General features: G+C 39.2%; 1 protein-coding gene and 1 pseudogene across 1 annotated transcript in view; one reads left to right on the forward strand and one right to left on the reverse strand.

Annotated features, from left to right (window-relative positions):
• The window catches only part of LOC138324697 (nardilysin-like), a 91,454-nt gene that overhangs the window by 20,658 nt on the left and 50,536 nt on the right, over positions 1-20,260 (reverse strand). The window contains exons 25-28 of the mRNA XM_069269746.1: positions 16,007-16,081; positions 15,436-15,579; positions 14,817-14,953; positions 14,296-14,386 (exon numbers count right to left, since the gene is read on the reverse strand). Coding sequence (XP_069125847.1) covers positions 14,296-14,386; positions 14,817-14,953; positions 15,436-15,579; positions 16,007-16,081 — 447 coding nt within the window. The remainder of the gene's footprint in view (positions 1-14,295; positions 14,387-14,816; positions 14,954-15,435; positions 15,580-16,006; positions 16,082-20,260) is intronic.
• On the forward strand, positions 346-3,024 carry LOC138324698 (uncharacterized; annotated as a pseudogene).

Raw genomic sequence — 20,260 nt, forward strand, 5'->3', positions numbered from 1 at the left:
ATGTTTTCGTTTAAATATTCATTCCGTAATATTAACCATCGTTTAAATATATAGTCACCAAACGAAGAGTACGAACACTTGTACATGGGTTAGGCCTAGTACACGTAAGTCTTGTTTATAATATACATATGTATTGCTAACGATAGCAATACATGTGATTAATTGCATACTTCGTTTTTATTTTGTTTTGCTTGTGGTAAATACAATGATTATGAAGTTTACGGAACGGAGACGACATGTACAACTACCACAGTTGGTCATGGTAAAAAAAACATCAGTCTTATTTCAACCACGAATAATTTGAAGTCACAATGTTTCGAAGTTTTTCTGACGGTCCCTTGAAATTCGATACATCGAGGTTTGACTGTAGATGGCCAGAATGATACAGCTACAGCCTTTGATCAATATCTACAAATAGACAGCCAGAATGATACAGCTACAGTCACTGGTCAAAATCTACAAATAGACGACCAGAATGATACAGCTACATGCTCTGGTCAAAATCTACAAATAGACGGCCAGAATGATACAACTACAGTCACTGGTCAAAATCTACAAATAGATGACCAGAATGATACAGCTACAGCCTTTGATCAATATCTACAAATAGACGGCCAGAATGATACAGCTACAGCCTTTGATCAATATCTACAAATAGACGGTCAGAAAGACACAGCCATTAGTAGCAATACAGATATTTCCCTTGACAGCTTTAGAAGGAAAGCAACATTTTGCATCAAGCATAAACATAGCTATGTATCACTCTTCTGTAGGACCTGTGACAGACTTCTGTGTTCCTCATGTATCATACGTGGTGACCATAGCAACCACAACTTCTGTGAAATAAGCAATGTTGCAAAAGAAAAACCACACCAATTGAGGGAGGTGGTGGGTAACAGTGGAAAACAAATGTGTGAACAAGCCTGTAGAGGAATCACGGCCATGACACTGGGCAAAGAATCAATGGCTAAAATGTGTGAAAGGGTGAAAAAAGACATTTCTGCACAAACGACAACTCTTATGCAACAGTTAGATAGATGGAATGAAAAATCACAGAAGATGGTGGAAGATTATCACAGCAAACACATCGGCTGTTTGGATGAAAGAATAAAACAATCAGACACATGTTCTCATATTATTCCTGGACGATCCAGACTCTATTGACAGATTTGACAAAACAAAATCAATTCAGATGTTGGAAATTCTTAATATCTCAAATCCTGAGAAAGAACAGGACACAAAGCCAGATATAACTTTTCTTCCTGGTTCACGACTCGATGTTGAGAATCTAAACATAAATTTTGGATGCCTTGATGTTTCGTGTAAAACGTCTGTCTCTGATCAGAGCGAGGATGCAATTCCACAGGCTAACAGCGTTTATGTCGAGTCAGATGAAATGGTGGAAAGTGACCAGGATTCTACAGATACACAGAGTTTGTATGAAGAAGCTCCCGGATCAGAGACAGTGTATAAATGTTCCAAGCTTTCTATAGACAGAATTGCCCCAGTAGACCCAAGCACTGCTTTTATTGTGACAAATAACAACCTGTACCTTGTGGATTTCAGTAAACACAGGGGAGACATTGAAAACAATACCCCAATCATGACTAACGTTGTACATATTACACCTGTTACAGAGAAAGGAATTTATGTACAGCAGATAGGGACGAACAGCAATCTTGTGACAAGGGTCACTACAACTGGTAAACAGTATCGGTTTTTGGAGTGTACCGGTGAAACTCTGAAATGTCTGGGATTATCAAACAATGGACAGGTGATCATATACACTGAGAAAGATATCATTGAAAGAAAAAATAATCGTCGGTATCAAAGAACTGTCAAAGACTTTTCTTTCTACAGTCAAAATGGTATTTGTGATAAGAAAAATTCTAATTTTGACGTTTCTTTTTGTCACGAGAAGATCATTGACATTGTGATGAGGTTGTCCTGTACAAACTTGATTCTACCTTATCCGTGCCTCAAAGGCCACTATTCCAATGTGGTAAAGTCACTTACCAGTATTTACTTAAGTCAAAGTCTGGACATTACAGGGGAGCAATAGGGAAAGACCCTGCGAGTCAGTTCCATCCTAGAGGAATATGTAAGGATAAAGATGAGTGCCTTATCATCACAGACTACTGGAACCATGCCGTACACCTCATCACACCCAAGGGGAAGTTCAGCAAATTTCTGATGAGAGAGGAGGATGGCCTTTCCTACCCGACTGCTGTTGCTATGGACAACTACAGGCACTTGTGGATTGGTCAACGTGACGGAACTATCCACATCATCAGATACCTTCCCTAAGGTCACTAAGTGCAAAATTACAAATCCTCACATTGTTACAGACTATTGACATTTTATGTTTGTTAAAAACTTAGCATTGAAAATTGTATCTTTTGACCAACAACATAAGTTAATACTTTTCTAGCAAACCTTTTAGCCATACAGTCCTAAAACCATTTGGTGAGTTCAGACCATTTGGTGAGTCTAGACCATTTGGTGAGTCCTGACCATTTGGTGAGTCGGGACCATTTGGTGAGTCCGGACTATTTGGTGAGTCCTGACTATTTGGTGTGTACCATTTAATGAGTTGGGACCAATTGGTGAGTCGGGACCATTTGGTGAGTCGGAACCATTTGGTGAGTCCTGACCATTTGGTGAGTCGGGACCATTTGGTGAGTCCTGACCATTTGGTGAGTCCGGACTATTTGGTGAGTCCGGACCATTTGGTGAGTCTGGACCATTTGGTGAGTCGTGACCATTTGGTGAGTCGGGACCATTTGGTGAGTCCGGACTATTTGGTGAGTCCGGACCATTTGGTGAGTCCTGGACCATTTGGTGAGTCGTGACCATTTGGTGAGTCGGGACCATTTGGTGAGTCCGGACTATTTGGTGAGTCAGGACCATTTGGTGAGTCCAGACCATGTGGCGAGTCCGGACCATTTGGTGAGTCCGGACCATTTGGTGAGTCGGGACCATTTGGTGAGTCCGGACTATTTGGTGAGTCCGGACCATTTGGTGAGTCTGGACCATTTGGTGAGTCCTGACCATTTGGTGAGTCCGGACCATTTGGTGAGTCCGGACCATTTGGTGAGTCCAGACCATTTGGTGAGTCTGGACCATTTGGTGAGTCTGGACCATTTGGTGAGTCTGGACCATTTGGTGAGTCTGGACCATTTGGTGAGTCCTGACCATTTGGTGAGTCGGGACCATTTGGTGAGTCCTGACCATTTGGTGAGTCGGGACCATTTGGTGAGTCCTGACCATTTGGTGAGTCCGGACCATTCAGTGAGTCCGGACTATTTGGTGAGTCAGGGCCATTTGGTGAGTCTGGACCATTTGGTGAGTCGTGACCATTTGGTGAGTCGTGACCATTTGGTGAGTCTGGACCATTTGGTGAGTCTGGACCATTTGGTGAGTCCGGACCATTTGGTGAGTCGGGACCATTTGGTGAGTCCGGACTATTTAGTGAGTCCGGACCATTTGGTGAGTCCGGACCATTTGGTGAGTCCGGACCATTTGGTGAGTCGTGACCATTTGGTGAGTCCGGACCATTTGGTGAGTCCGGACCATTTGGTGAGTCTGGACCATTTGGTGAGTCTGGACCATTTGGTGAGTCCTGACCATTTGGTGAGTCGGGACCATTTGGTGAGTCCGGACCATTTGGTGAGTCGGGACCATTTGGTGAGTCGGGACCATTTGGTGAGTCGGGAACATTTGGTGAGTCCGGACCATTTGGTGAGTCCGGACTATTTGGCGTGTCCGGACCATTTGGTGAGTCGTACACCATTTGGTGAGTCTGGACCATTTGGTGAGTCGTGACCATTTGGTGAGTCCGGACCATTTGGTGAGTCGGGACCATTTGGTGAGTCCGGACCATTTGGTGAGTCCGGACCATTTGGTGAGTCTGGACCATTTGGTGAGTCTTGACCATTTGGTGAGTCCGGACCATTTGGTGAGTCGTGACCATTTGGTGAGTCGTGACCATTTGGTGAGTCCGGACCATTTGGTGAGTCTGGACCATTTGGTGAGTCTGGACCATTTGGTGAGTCCTGACCATTTGGTGAGTCGGGACCATTTGGTGAGTCGGGACCATTTGGTGAGTCGGGAACATTTGGTGAGTCCGGACCATTTGGTGAGTCCGGACTATTTGGCGTGTCCGGACCATTTGGTGAGTCGTGACCATTTGGTGAGTCGTGACCATTTGGTGAGTCCGGACCATTTGGTGAGTCGGGACCATTTGGTGAGTCCGGACCATTTGGTGAGTCCAGACCATTTGGTGAGTCCGGACCATTTGGTGAGTCAGGACCATTTGGTGAGTCGGGACCATTTGGTGAGTCTGGACCATTTGGTGAGTCCGGACCATTTGGTGAGTCGGACCATTTGGTGATTCCGGACCATTTGGTGATCCGGACCATTTGGTGAGTCCGGACCATTTGGTGAGTCGTGACCATTTGGTGAGTCCGGACCATTTGGTGAGTCCGGACCATTTGGTGAGTCGGGACCATTTGGTGAGTCCGGACCATTTGGTGAGTCCGGACCATTTGGTGAGTCTGGACCATTTGGTGAGTCTGGACCATTTGGTGAGTCCGGACCATTTGGTGAGTCGGGACCATTTGGTGAGTCGGGACCATTTGGTGAGTCCGGACCATTTGGTGAGTCCGGACCATTTGGTGAGTCCGGACCATTTGGTGAGTCGTGACCATTTGGTGAGTCCGGACCATTTGGTGAGTCAGGATCATTTGGTGAGTCGGGACCATTTGGTGAGTCTGGACCATTTGGTGAGTCCTGACCATTTGGTGAGTCCGGACCATTTGGTGAGTTGTGACCATTTGGTGAGTCCGGACTATTTGGTGAGTCAGGGCCATTTGGTGAGTCTGGACCATTTGGTGAGTCGTGACCATTTGGTGAGTCGTGACCATTTGGTGAGTCGGGACCATTTGGTGTGTCCGGACTATTTGGTGAGTCGTGACCATTTAGTGAGTCGTGACCATTTGGGTGAGTCGGGACCATTTGGTGAGTCCGGACTATTTGGTGAGTCTGGACCATTTGGTGAGTCGTGACCATTTGGTGAGTCGTGACCATTTGGTGAGTCGTGACCATTTGGTGAGTCCGGACCATTTGGTGAGTCCAGACCATTTGGTGAGTCTGGACCATTTGGTGAGTCTGGACCATTTGGTGAGTCTGGACCATTTGGTGAGTCCTGACCATTTGGTGAGTCGGGACCATTTGGTGAGTCGGGAACATTTGGTGAGTCCTGACCATTTGGTGAGTCCGGACTATTTGGCGTGTCCGGACCATTTGGTGAGTCGTGACCATTTGGTGAGTCGTGACCATTTGGTGAGTCGTGACTATTTGGTGAGTCCAGACCATTTGGTGAGTCGTGACCATTTGGTGAGTCGTGACCATTTGGTGAGTCATGACCATTTGGTGAGTTGGGACCATTTGGTGAGTTGGGACCATTTGGTGAGTCCGGACTATTTGGTGAGTCCGGACCATTTGGTGAGTCTGGACCATTTGGTGAGTCTTGACCATTTGGTGAGTCCGGACCATTTGGTGAGTCGTGACCATTTGGTGAGTTGTGACCATTTGGTGAGTCCGGACCATTTGGTGAGTCGGGACCATTTGGTGAGTCGGGACCATTTGGTGAGTCGGGACCATTTGGTGAGTCCGGACCATTTGGTGAGTCAGGACCATTTGGTGAGTCCAGACCATTTGGTGATTCGGACCATTTGGTGAGTCTGGACCATTTGGTGAGTCCAGACCATTTGGTGAGTCCGGACCATTTGGTGAGTCAGGATCATTTGGTGAGTCGGGACCATTTGGTGAGTCCTGACCATTTGGTGAGTACTGACCATTTGTTGAGTCCGGACCATTTGGTGAGTCGGGACCATTTGTTGAGTCCGGACAATTTGGTGAGTCATGACCATTTGGTGAGTCCGGACCATTTAGTGAGTCCGGACCATTTGGTGAGTCCGGACCATTTGGTGAGTCCGGACCATTTAGTGAGGATTCTATTAATGACAAGCTAATTCAATGAACTAAAGTCACCTGTTGTGTGTCTAACAGAATTGTAGAAGAGGTTATTTTTTTTTAAATTTTATAATTGAGATCAAAGTATGAATCAGAGTGATAGTTTTTTTTATACTACATACCATCTGACCTCCATGGACCTAACAGTACATACTGTACAAAGTTCCGGGGTCAGGAACTAGTTACTGCTGTACCACCACTTCTACAAGTTACAGCTTAAAATTGCTATAAAACACAATCTAGTTACTTACAATAAGTTATTAGCGTTTTTGTGATCATTAACAAATTTTAAAGAGCAATCTGATCGCAGATACTTTGGCTTGCAATAATCACATTGAGAGTGAACTCATTAGTAGACATTTCATTTTGTAGGTAACCAGATCCTAGCTGATGGCTAATCTTATATAACAGTACGGTTAAAACTGCCACTAACCTTGTAGCTTGTTAGTTTTGCAGTAATTATATTGCAAATCACTTATTGAAAATCCTAAACATATAAATTCCACATGTTTTAAATTTTTGCACACAGCCTGCAGCTGAGGACATGACAGTTCCCTACGTAATGAGCATTGCTAGATCTATAAGGAGGTTTATGTGCAATTTTACTGGAAATATGAAGATTTTTTAAATTATCTAAAATAAAGACATAACAGTACAGTAAAACCCCAGCTATAACTCAAACAGCAGGGGACCAGGTCAATAGTTAGAGGAATACAAGGTATTCGACTCATCCGAGGTTGGTCATGGCATTGACATTTTTATTACCCTATCTTTCAGCATTTTGAATTTCTTTATTCAAGTATTTTATTGATAGCAATAGCAAGTTGAAATCAAAGTACTGAAAGTACTAAATGGCTCGGTCTCGATGATTGGAGGAATATATTTCTAAAGTCAACACTTTTTTTTGGATAATAAGAAAAAAAATTTTTTTAGTGTCCTTTCCAATCTGGACTTTTGTGGATTCCTTGGACACCAAGGTGTTAAATATGAAACACATACTAAACTCTTAGGAGCCCATTCTAATATTTCCTATGGTATTATATGCCAAATTATTTTATAGCATCTTTAACCTTTTCCTTGTTAATTTGATGTCAATTAAAATATCCATTCTGAATTGCTATTCTCATCAAGTTCCTTGACCACAGGGACCACAGTATCAGTTAACAAGTATTGTTTTGCATCAGAGACAGACAAGAGGCATATTTTTCTATGCCTAAATGTCTTAATATAGAATATGTCAGTCCCCTAGGAGACTTATCAATACAGTCATACAATTTCTGAATAAATTGGTCAATTGGTCTACTTTAACAAGTTTTTGTAATTATTATTTTGTAAAACAGCAAGTTGATTGATATATCCAAACATGATTTAAACTAGCTCTGGATAAAATATCTTAAACATCTTACAGCCATTTAAAAAACGTCTAGTCCATTTTCATGTAAAGTATAAATTACTTTATAAATATTACTTGATAATTTATTTGATGTTATGTAGTTATGCCAAAAAGTAATCATTCTACAATTTATTTACTATCAATTGGGTATCTTGTTAGCTAGCCATAGACCATGAATTGTTTTATATACTTTCGTAACTTGAGGAAATTACAAATGATTTTGTCTACAATATTTGTATTTTCAAATCCCCATACTTCTGATGAATATAATTAAACTGGCATTACAAGAGACTAAAATATTTTCAGTTTAAAATCAATAGGAAGAGATACATTCCTTAGTTTCTTAAAAATAGCAAACACGGATTTAATTGTTTGTTCAGCAGTTTTTTCCTTTTCTTTAAAAACACTACCATTAATGTTAAAAAAATATACCTAGATATGTATACCCTTCTTATCAAAATAATTCTATATCCCGTAACGTAAACTGGTGTTGTTGGGCCAATTTACGTTTTGAGAATATTACAACTTTTATCTTTCTGATATTAGGTTATAATTTCTATGTAATGCACCATTGTTCAAATCTGTTTAACATTTGTTGTAGAACAGTGTCATTGGCATATAAAATGATAAGTTTGGGATACATGTCAATATTATCTATAAATAATTTGTCAATAGTTGTCAAACAATTAACATTCTTTTTCCGCAAGATAAGATTCTAAGTCATCAAGGTAGATTGAAAATAGGAAAGGAGATATAAAATAAGGTACCACACTGTGCATGTATATTCAAGGTAAATAAACAATGTTAGCTGATCTTGCAGAATGGCCTTACAGTGTTATAATAAATGCAGTATGTCTCATTGCATTGGATGTAATTGATTTAAAGTGTACACGGAACGGAAAATAATATTTAGATATGTTATTCTGTTTGATCTCCTGACAAGAATGTTGAAAACTGCATCAAAATCGGACGCTTCAGTAATGAGATACAGCCCTCCGAAGTGCTCGATTTTTACCTGTATATCGACTGCTAATCAGGGAATGCGGCCGCTCACGCTGATTTGAGGAATAACCGGATGTGACGTCACGAGGACAACGGCAGTGAGGTGTTTGGTAGTGGGGTTATAGCAAAAAGGGGGACATATATGTATTCCTGAAATGGGGTTACGATAATTTTTCAAATATATATACAGTATACAATTATGTTGACGATTTAATTATATATATAATAGGAAATATTACAACTGAAATCAGGCTAAATACATATGTAGATAAGCGGAAACATGTATACGTTATTTATGTTTCTGGTACATTTAACTAGAGATCTTATCTCTGTTTTAACAACTTTCTAAATTATCAAACCTCGGGAATATTCCATTTTCATAATGTGATCTAAAAAGGGACGAATTAGAAAAATGATAGTTATATAATTATTCATTTGAATATGTTTCTGTATAAATAAAAATTCTCTCTAGGCCTATGGATTTCAACAGAAATATATATGTATGTATGTTTCTGATTTCAAGAACCAACATAACGAAAAGAAAATGTTTTAAATGTATTTCATAGTTCAATACATGTAGATATCATAGACATAAATTAGGAAGGGAGTAAAAAATGGATATCCGAAATCTACTATCAGAAATATCAAAATTCTGACATTGAGCATTATATTTGCATTGTTCTTTCTCAACATGCCATTTGTAGATAATTTTGTAGTTTTTGTTATAAAAATACATTTACGTGTAACCAGAACATATAAACAAGACAAATGTATAATGAGTCTTTCTGAAATATATACTGTACATCTAGTAATTGATACACTTGTTATATGTTATGTTAGAACGGTATATTTTACTGTAAACCAGGAATTTTTAAGTGTAAACAAATATTACATTATACAACAATTACATGATGGTCCATCGCTAACTTACCTGTGATCTTACTTTTGACACCTGACGCGAGCTAATCAACAAAGCGTGACAGGTCACTAAACACCTTTCTTACGTAATCTGGTTAGCCCCCTCATTAGTCTCGGTTGACCACACGGTTTAGTTACTGCAGTATACAGGTATAGAGATTAACGCAGCACGACATTGGCTATTCGGAATGACAGTTCTGTTTTTGTTCTGTATTTGATATCTGCTTCTTGTCACATAGACATCTTCAGTCTCATTGTTTTCGTCTGACCCGTGCATGATTTTAATGAATGAACTTGAGCGAAATATCAACAAGTCGTCGATTGTACTGTATTATATGTAAGCTGAATATATTTCGTCAAAAAACAAGTAGATCGATTTCAGATGTAGATGCATTTACATATATGCAAAAAATTCTGTTTGGAATCATATCGTATGGGCAGGTTTTATAAAAAAAAAAAAATCAGAAATCTGTTAAGCGGGTTTGACCAGTAGACATTCAAAGACCCGAGTCGGGCTTTGGATAACATAATCAAGAATCCTTGATATAATATTCACATATATGTGGTTCCAACCACCGCAGATATACAACGTACGTGGATTATTATGAACATTTTATTGTGTAAAATTATGCAGTAATTGCGTAGAGATGTTCATTTATCTAAGACAGGTACATCAATATACATGTATGCATGGCATAAACCCCTGTTTTCAAGCGTTTTTCAAACTCATATCTGTGATTAAGGATAATATTAAATAGGTATCGGACATGAACACAGGTATTTGTGTCTTCAAAATTGATATTTACAAACAGATAGTTTATATTAGATGGCAGACACCAAAAATCGCTTCTCTATCTTATACGAGTAGAATAGGTCCCGTTGTCCTCGTGACGTCACAGGTCAGGGGTCCCGAATCGGGGTCAATGGCTTGGGGCTTCAGGTGTGTTTTAGAGAAAAGTCGCATTATCTCTAATACCGTAATCGCTATGAAACTCGTACTTTCTCCATTCTAAATTTTATCCAAAGACGCATTTATCAAGCCTTATATACCAAACCATTCCGTGTACACTTTAAGGGCAGTTCATGTGGTGACCGAAAAAAGGTAAAATCACCACTTTCAGAGTGATCAGAGAAGATCGATAGTCAAGGAGGGAAAACATAAGACAACCTGTGTTATGCAAATTAATATTTAATTTATTTTGAATAAATTGTGCCGAAGATGATGATTAGTGTATTATTAACGATAAACTAAATATGTTTTCTAAAAATATTAACAACTAATATCATATTGTGTTATAAATTTAATGTTTTATTTATTCTTTTTATTTCAAGCATGTACATGTCATAGAAAATAAACAAATACCAAGTATATGCTTAAATCATATTAAAGTAAAATTCACAAATCACAACACTAATGTGTATTGTATATATTGAATGAAGATGTCATGATAATGGTAATTATTTGGATCAAAAATGTTTGCAACATTAAATGTATTATATATATGGAATATGAATATGATGATAGTAATTATTTTCAGATCAAAAACTATTACAGTATTAAGCTACCACAGTTGAAAATTATTTCTTTCATTTTGTTCACACAATTTTTCTCCTGGGCTGGTTCCAATTGAAATGATACTTGCATGTAGACATTCTGTAAAACATAAGGAAACAATAAATGTACCTATTAACAGAGTAATTACTGAAAAGCCTAATATCATATATTTAAACATTTTTTTTATAGATAGCAATACCAGTTTAGAGTAAATATCAAAATTTATTTCCTGTTGTTCTTTAGTCCTCCTGTTCTTAAGAGTTTTGTCCTTCATGAATTGATTGTAATATAGCAGTTGTCATTTAATGATTTCTGATAATGTGCACAAAGAAGTATAAGTACATGTATACGCATGTGTGCTTGGGTACGGTGATAAGTTATTAAAAAACTGGCGGATGCTGAAAATGAAAGGCGTAAAGTCTATTTTGCCAAGTAAAAAGTTCAAAGAACTAATATTGTTCATACCCAAAGATGTAATCGCACTAAAAACAGTGATCGTGTAGGCTTTTGTGTGATTGCATTTGTAATACTATGTCAGGTAGTAGAGATTAGTTCCGCTCGAGTGATCAAACAATGCCAGTGAGAGCCGGGAGTATGTTTATGTAAGTTTTAATTGCTAATCTCTGATGATTGCTGATAAAATATAACTCAGGATAATTGCTAAACATTCAACAGTTTTCTCCACGTTTGTTGTAGATTGAAACAGTTTTTTAAGTGCCGTTCTACAGTAGAATTATGACAAAGAAATTGGCATTTTCATCGATCTACAAATGTAATAGTCCAAAAAAATCTTACTTCGAGTTATACGAACCTTTTTTGTATGATTTTTGTCACTCGGACCAAAAATTTACTTCGTTAATTACGTAGTTTACTGAATATGCTATATGTGTTATCAGAACGTCAAGCTCCTGTTGGCCTTCATGTGATGAAAGAGGCTAAAATGTTTTTAAAGTATGGTTTAGTGGCAACCTCTAAACGTGCTTTAATATGTATATATAATCTGATAATGTATACATGTGCTTATAAAATTACTGATAATTATAGATGTGGTAAATATTCATACCTTATTAACTGCCGTAAGTTGGAAGATTACGCCACCTTGGACATTTAGAAAATATTCATCGTCTGTCACGCGACATTTGATCAGTAGACAAAGTTTATCCTAAATTTTTTTAGAGTTGTCTTTCTTCCATTGTGGATTTACACGTACATGTGGCATAACGCAGCCGTGATAAACAAATCTCCATTTCGTCCTGAAATTTAATTGCTCCTGAACTAATATGATTCAAAGTACAAAAATCATTATTGTTACAATTTTGATGTTTGAGGTGAAATGTTGATTTCATTTTTTTCGTTGCGGGATAATTGTCACTAGTAGGGACTAAACGCGTGGGGCGAAGCGAAGCATTTTCGGACCAAACGTCTTCATGCATTGTAAACAACATTTTCGGGACGAAAAGTCTAGATACATTCAAGTGAAAATTTTCCAACCTTAGATCATTTGGATAGTGTATATGCTAAGGATATGAAAGCAGTAATCTAATATTCCTTTTTCAACATTACAGATACGCTTATTTCAGTAACTTTCATATTCAAAAATTGCTATTCAAAATTCCTGGTAAAATCAAAGTTGTTGAATACACTGCCGTTAGGAGCGCTAGTATCTGCGAGCAAATTCTTAGCCAATCATATTGAAATAATTGACTGAAAGAGAATTTTGCAACCACGATCACAAAGGCGAGGTGATTACCTCGCCAAAAACCATGTATAACATAACTTGAGCGTTTGGAAATGCTTACGAGAAAGCCCTAAATCAAATGTCATTCCCAGCAGAGTAAGCGATCGTCATTTAGGTTAATGTACAATATCCATATTGGTCAACAAGGAGTACATTTTCTATCATTTAGTTATCACAAATCATTTAAAACATTTACAAAATACATACTCACAATAAAGTTATTAACCAGCATAATTAAGAACATAAGAAACGATATATCTATAGATGTCTATTTTGTAAAAGTGTTGGGTTACATGTGTTCACGAGTAAAGTCACAAAATACAATATACCAGAAAAGATATGGAAGCACTGATAAAATGTACCTTGCATATCGTTCGATATCGTTTACATCTTTTGATAAATACCATTGTGTTAGCCTGTCGAATGAAAACAACAAAGAATAAAAAAAAATAAAATAAACTGATATAATTAGACGGACGTCAAAAATATCTTCCGCCTCTTTTGTCATTTCACAATGCGTACTTTCTATTAACACATATCAACAACTTCTGTGTTTTCGTATTTGCAGCAAAGATTATTACGAGAGAAACACAATTTAATGCCTTTTCTGAAATTTTCAAATAAAGTTAGCATCAAATAACGACTTGCGATTGTGTAGGTAGGTAATAATGACACCGTTAATCCCTTAATTACCTAAAGGCTTGATACGCCACCTGTACAAACACAAGATTGTAAGCAATTATCCATGTCGGTCGGTGCAGTCAGGTGTGACACAGGTAAAAAAATCTAAAGGGCCGAACACCTGTTCGACGAATACATGGGTAAATACTATGTATTTGATGAAACGGGAACATATTTCTGTTCGAGGAATAGGAGGTATTCAAGGAATCCTTCTTCGAGTTAGATGGGTTAGGCTGTACTTTACTCAAGTGAATACTGATGCAATTTGATGAATAAAATCTTTGTTTTTAACTAGAGACATATGCATTGTTGATGATATATAGATCGGTTAAACTAACTAGCAATTCATTCACAGCTTGTACTTCAACAACGCATCAATGTCATTACCATCCATGTTTGCTGATGACTAGACCGAATCATCTGAAAACGTGATGATTTTGGTTATGAAATGTAAACCCCATATGTAATTTTCAGTTTCGTTCAGCTAGATGGGAGGCCCCAGCAGAGCATCTACTACCAATTTACCTGATGATTTGGCGACAGTACTGGATTCTATAAATCACACGACTTCACTCATACAACACATCGATACAAGTCAGCCGCAGAGCGGTAGGGGTTTATATACATGCATCATTCTCAATTGGGGTAGCACGGCAGCAATTGGTACACGTATAAGTGTTTCCTTATTTTCATATTTTTTCTTTAGTTTTAGCAATTAAAATGTATAAAACAAAACCTATATAGATTCACTTGATTTTATATTCTATTCTTCAATCATTGGATATGTGGTTTTTTTCTCCATCATTTGTGTACAAGAGGAAGGCAGATAACTCCATGTGGAAGATAGTTGGTTAACATGGGCGGGAACCTCTAGGAAAATACAATTTTTTGTTTCCAGGTCATATTATGGGTTTCAACTATTTACAGACACTGTAAAATACAATGTATGAGGTTTTAATGAAATGTACTTACCAGAGATGTGAATTCTTCCTCTGTCGTTTTGTCGAGAATTGATCTAAACTCTACCAGGAAGTCATCAATATGTTTGTCTACTGTGGACATACTGGAACATACAAATAATGATATACAGTAAATAAATAGCACAAAACAGAACTGTCGCCAGAGTGGCAGACTCATACCCCCGCTCATGCTAATAAAACCTTTTAATTAGTAATAACTCCATTGATAGATGACATTGCAGAACTTTATATAATTGATCTAACTCCCCTTTATGTTGGAATTCTGTGTACCAATTTTATAAAAATCTGTCCAGTAGTTTAGGAGAAGAGACAGATGGACGGACAGACGGACAAATTGATTCCGGTATATCCCACTTAACTTTGTTGCCAGGGGGGGGGGGGGGGGGGTATAAGGGGGGGGGGGGGGGGGGGGGGTATATCAAAGTTTGATTGTTGTTTATTTGTTGTGAACTTTGTATTAACCAATAGAATGTCATATATGATAGAGATCTGTGAGAGATACAGTGGACTAACCTGAACTTGTTGGACTGACACTCGACAGTGATAGACAATCCCAGAATGCCATTGGTCACCAAGTACTCAACGAACGTACTGTAGCCTAGCTGGTGCTTGGTACGCAGGAAGTCAAAACAGGGCTCCATCATACGTGTCTGAAAACATAAGTCTAACATGATCATACAAATCTATAAACCTTGTATAACCAGGAGTCACACACCAATGTTACTACACCAAGTAATAGAATGGCATCAACACCAATGTTACTACACCAAGTAATAGAATGGCATCGACACCAATGTTACTACACCAAGTAATAGAGTGGCATCAACACCAATGTTACTACACCAAGTAATAGAATGGCATCAACACCAATGTTACTACACCAAGTAATAGAATGGCATCATAACAAATGACATGAGTATATTATTATACTCCTAAGGTTTTTATAATTACCTAATGAAAACTTATTTGAATGACCCAACAAAATTTATCAAACATTATGCAGTTCACAGATTTAAAGCTTTAGACAGTTTTGCTCAAGACTGTTTGATCATTCATTTCATAATACAAGGAATGGAATCCTTGAGGTTTATTGAATCTCTGTTGAAGTAAAATACTGATTAAAGTTTTTTACCCCTAGAAGTTCATTGACGGTATTGGAGTAGATCGTTCCAGGGTTAGACTGGAGATACACGACCACACACGAGTTGTTGTCATCGTGGTTATGTCCCCTGACCTGGCAATACGTATCACCCATAGGTACCTGGTATAGCCGCTTCTACAGAAAATAACAGCAAATTACAGTAAAGTGTGAAGAAGATATATGTGACACTCCTTCGGATCAGAGACTTGGTACTACCCAAGTAAGGATGTCTGTTGTACAGTCAAACCTGTCTATGAAAGGGACCAAAAATACGGTCTTTCTTTAAAGCCAAGTGGTCGTTATACACAGGGCTATGTTGAAATTGGCCAACTTGGACCCTGAGAAAGTGATCTTATAAGCAGGTGGTCTTTATACAGAGGTGGTCACTAAGGCAGGTTTTACTGTATATTGCTTTACGAAGTGAAGAAAATTCACTATTTACCAAAACAAAGATTTACTTGTATTCAGAGTTGGCGTAAATTAAGTTATCAAAACCATAATTACATGAACCATATTGGTTATGATTGAATGGCAATGATATTTTTGATGGATGGAGATTTACCTGGTGGAGTTGTGAAGTAGGAAGTGGTGTTCCTGGTAACACACAGTTCATTTTGTCCTTGTAACATGCTGCTTCCTAAATAGACATGTATTACATTACAAAAGATAACAACAATGATCGTCAACTGTCCTGTCCAGCTGTATTGATGGAAATGATAAAGGTCAATTATAGTCCTTTTGTATTTCAAAGGTAGGTTTTGCCCAACCAAATAAATATGTTTTTGTAAAACCCGATAAACGGAAGAAAAGATGAAAAAATGTATTAAAAAATACCTTAATTTAATTTCTTTATGTGTATGAGATTGAATAAATGTGTCTTGAATACAAAATTGAAGGAAATCCTTGCGTTATTACGATTGTCCCAATACAGAATGGTATGCAAATGAAGCTGCGATAGATTGTGTTGTTGAAGTTTTGCGCATGCGCATTGTTACGCACTAAAAGTAAACAAAATGGCTGAACGAAAGATTGTGAGAAACAAGAGGCCCAGAGGGCCTGTATTGCTCACCTGTTTTTTTTTTTTTGTATTATTATCACAAAGACTCTGACAATTATCTCTATTTTCCCTATTCGGCCCAGCCCCTCCAGCCCCAGGTGGGTCAAGGTCACCATTTATGCAAAATCTGATCCCCGTCCCCAAAGGATGTTTCTGACTAAATTTGGTTAAAATCATCATGTACTTTATGACTAGTAGCGATTTAAAGGAATTTCCTCTATTTCCCGTATTGGGTCCAGCCCCTCTGGCCCAAGGGCGTCAGGGTCACCATTTATGCAAAATCTGATCCCCTTCCCCTTATAAAGTTTCTGACCAAATTTGATTAAAATCCATTCAGTACTTTATGACAAGTAGCCATTTAAAGGAATTTCCTCTATTTTCCCTATTGGGCCCAGCCCCTCTGGCCCCAGGGGGTCAGGGTCACCATTTATGCAAAATCTGATCCCCTTCCTCTAATGAAGTTTCTGACCAAATTTGGTTAAAATCCATCAAGTACTTTATGACAAGTAGCCATTTAAAGGAATTATCTCTATTTTCCCCATGGGGCGCAGGCCCTCTGGCCTAAGTGGGGTCAGGGTCACCATTTATGCAAAATCTGACCCCCTTCCCCCAAGGATGTTTCTGACTAAATTTGGTTAAAATCCATCATGTACTTTATGACTAGTAGAGATTTAAAGGAATTATCTCTATTTTCCCTATTGGGCCCAGCCCCTCTGGCCCCAGGGGGTCAGGCTCACCATTTATGCAAAACCTGATCCCCTTCCTCTAATGAAGTTTCTGACCAAATTTGGTTAAAATCCATTCAGTACTTTATGACTAGTAGCCATTTAAAGGAATTTCCTCTATTTCCCCTATTGGGCCAAGCCCCTCCGGCCCTAGGGGGGTCAGGGTCACCATTTATGCAAAATTTGATCCCCTTCCCCTAAGGATGTTTCTGACGAAATTTGGTTAAAATCCATCAAGTACTTCATGACAAGTAGCTATTTAAAGGAATTTCCTCTATTTCCCGTATTGGGCCCAGCCCCTCTGGCCCAAGGGGGGTCAGGGTCACCATTTATGCAAAATCTGATCCCCTTCCCCAAAGGATGTTTCTGACCAAATTTGGTTAAAATCTATCAAGTAATTTATGACTAGTAGCGATTTAAAGGAATTTTCTCTATTTCCCGTATTTGGCCCAGCCCCTCTGGCCCCAGGGGAGTCAGGGTCACCATTTATGCAAAATTTGATCCCCTTCCCCTACGGAAGTTTCTGACCAAATTTGGTTAAAATCTGACCAAATTTGGTTAAAATCCATCAAGTACTTTATGACAAGTAGCCATTTAAAGGAATTTCCTCTATTTTCCCTATTGAACCCAGCCCCTCTGGCCCCAGGGGGGTCAAGGTCACCATTTATACAAAATCTGATCCCCTTCCTCAAAGGAAGTTTCTGACAAAATTTGGTTAAAATCCATCAAGTACTTTATGACTAGTAGCGATTTAAAGGAATTACCTCTATTTTCCCTATTGGGCCCAGCCCCTCTGGCCGCAGGGGGGTCAAGGTCACCATTTATGCAAACTCTGATCCCCTCCCCTGATGAAGTTTCTGACCAAATTTGGTTAAAATCCATCAAGTTCTTTATGACTAGTAGCGATTTAAAGGAATTTCCTCTATTTCCCCTATTGGGCCCAGCCCCTCCGGCCCCAGGGGGGTCAGGGTCACCATTTATGCAAAATATGATCCCCTTCCCCAAAGGATGTTTCTGACCAAATTTGGTTAAAATCCATCAAGTACTTTATGACAAGTAGCGATTTAAAGGAATTTTCTCTATTTTCCCTATTGGGCCCAGCCCCTCTGGCCCCAGGGGGGTCAGGGTCACCTTTTATGCAAAATATGATTCCCTTCCCCTGATGAAGTTTCTGACCGAATTTAGTTAAAATCCATTCAGTACTTTATAACAAGTAGCTATTTAAAGGAATTTCCTCTATTTCCCGTATTGGGCCCAGCCCCTCTGGCCCCAGGGGGATCAGGGTCAACATTTATGCAAAATTTACCCTTTCCCCTAATGAAGTTTCTGACCAAATTTGGTTAAAATCCATCAAGTACTTTATGACTAGTAGTGATTTAAAGGAATTATCTCTATTTCCCCTATTGGGCCCAGCCCCTCCAGTCCCAGGGGGGTCAGGGTCACCATTTATGCAAAATATGATCCCCTTTTCCTAAGGAAGTTTCTGACCAAATTTGGTTAAAATCCATTCAGTACTTTATGACTAGTAGCCATCTAAAGGAATTTCCTCTATTTCCCCTATTGGGCCCAGCCCCTCCGGCCCCAGGGGGGTCAAGGTCACCATTTATGCAAAATCTGATCCCCTTCTCCAAAGGAAGTTTCTGACCAAATTTAATTAAAATCCATTCAGTACTTTATGACTAGTAGCGATTTAAAGGAATTTCCTCTATTTCCCGTATTCGGCCCAGCCCCGCCGGCCCCAGGGGGTCAGGCTCACCATTTATGCAAAATCTGATCCCTTTCCCCAAAGGATGTTTCTGCCCAAATTTGGTTAAAATCCATCAAGGACTTTATGACAAGTAGCCATTTAAAGGAATTATCTCTATTTTTCCCATGGTGCGCAGGCCCTCTGGCCCAAGGGGGGTCAGGGTCACCATTTATGCAAAATCTGATCCCCTTCCCCTAAGGATGTTTCTGACCAAATTTGGTTAAAATCCATCAAGTACTTTATGACTAGCAGTGATTTAAAGGAATTATCTCTATTTTCCCTATTGGGCCCAGCCCCTCTGGCCCCAGGGGGTCAGGGTCACCAAGTAGCGATTTAAAGGAAATGTTGACGGACGGACGACGGACGCCGCACCATGGCAAAAGCTCAATGGCCCTTCGGGCCAGGTGAGCTAAAAATGTATCTGAATCGGCAAGAAAGACGAGGAAATTAGAATGGAATCGGTAGCACCCTATGATATCTCTAGGGAATGAAATTGAGAGATGGCATGTAGCAATAGAAGAAACAGAAGCCACGTCTCAAGTGGAACTTGCCCGGATTCTGTTGCACGTGGTGAGTTTAATTTCAACACAAATGTCAGCGCACATACAGCGGCAGACTAACTACATGTATATTTGGTGTACAAAGCTAGCGAGCGTATGTAAGTACTGGTAACATGCAGTGTTTTAGATGATATGATATGTATAAACAGTCCATCGCACTTTGATTTGTTGTTATTTTTTTTACTGAACATGCCATGGCAAGACTGTCACTGCTATCTGACTTTTTTGTTTGCACGCTTCCGTTTGTTGATGCGGCCTTGTTTTGGAAAAAATATGTCATGTTCTATGTAAAGCTGACTTCGCTCTATTTTTAAAGGAGTATTTTCCTGATCAAGCTAGGCAAGTGACCACCCATATTGTTCGCTGTATGCATCAACAAGAGGCCCAGAGGGCCTGTATCGCTCACCTGGTTTGAAATGCCAAGTAATGTTCTGAATACAGGTTCATTGTTTCTTTTCTGAAGGAATTTTAATATTAACCTCTAAATCCCCTATTGGGCCCCACCCCTCCCGCCCCCAGGGGGTCAGAGCCAAAATTTATACAAGTTCTGTTCCCCTTCTTCCAAGGATGTTTATGGCCAAATTTGGTCACAATCCAAACAAAACTCTAGGACAAGAAGTGATTTATAGGATTTACCTCTATTTCCCCTATTGGGCCCCACCCGTCCTGCCCTCGGGGGGCCAGAGTCAAAATTTATATGAGTTCTGTTCCCCTTCCCCCAAGGATG

This window comes from Argopecten irradians, chromosome 6, assembly GCF_041381155.1.
Source record: "Argopecten irradians isolate NY chromosome 6, Ai_NY, whole genome shotgun sequence".
Classification (NCBI taxonomy): domain Eukaryota; kingdom Metazoa; phylum Mollusca; class Bivalvia; order Pectinida; family Pectinidae; genus Argopecten; species Argopecten irradians.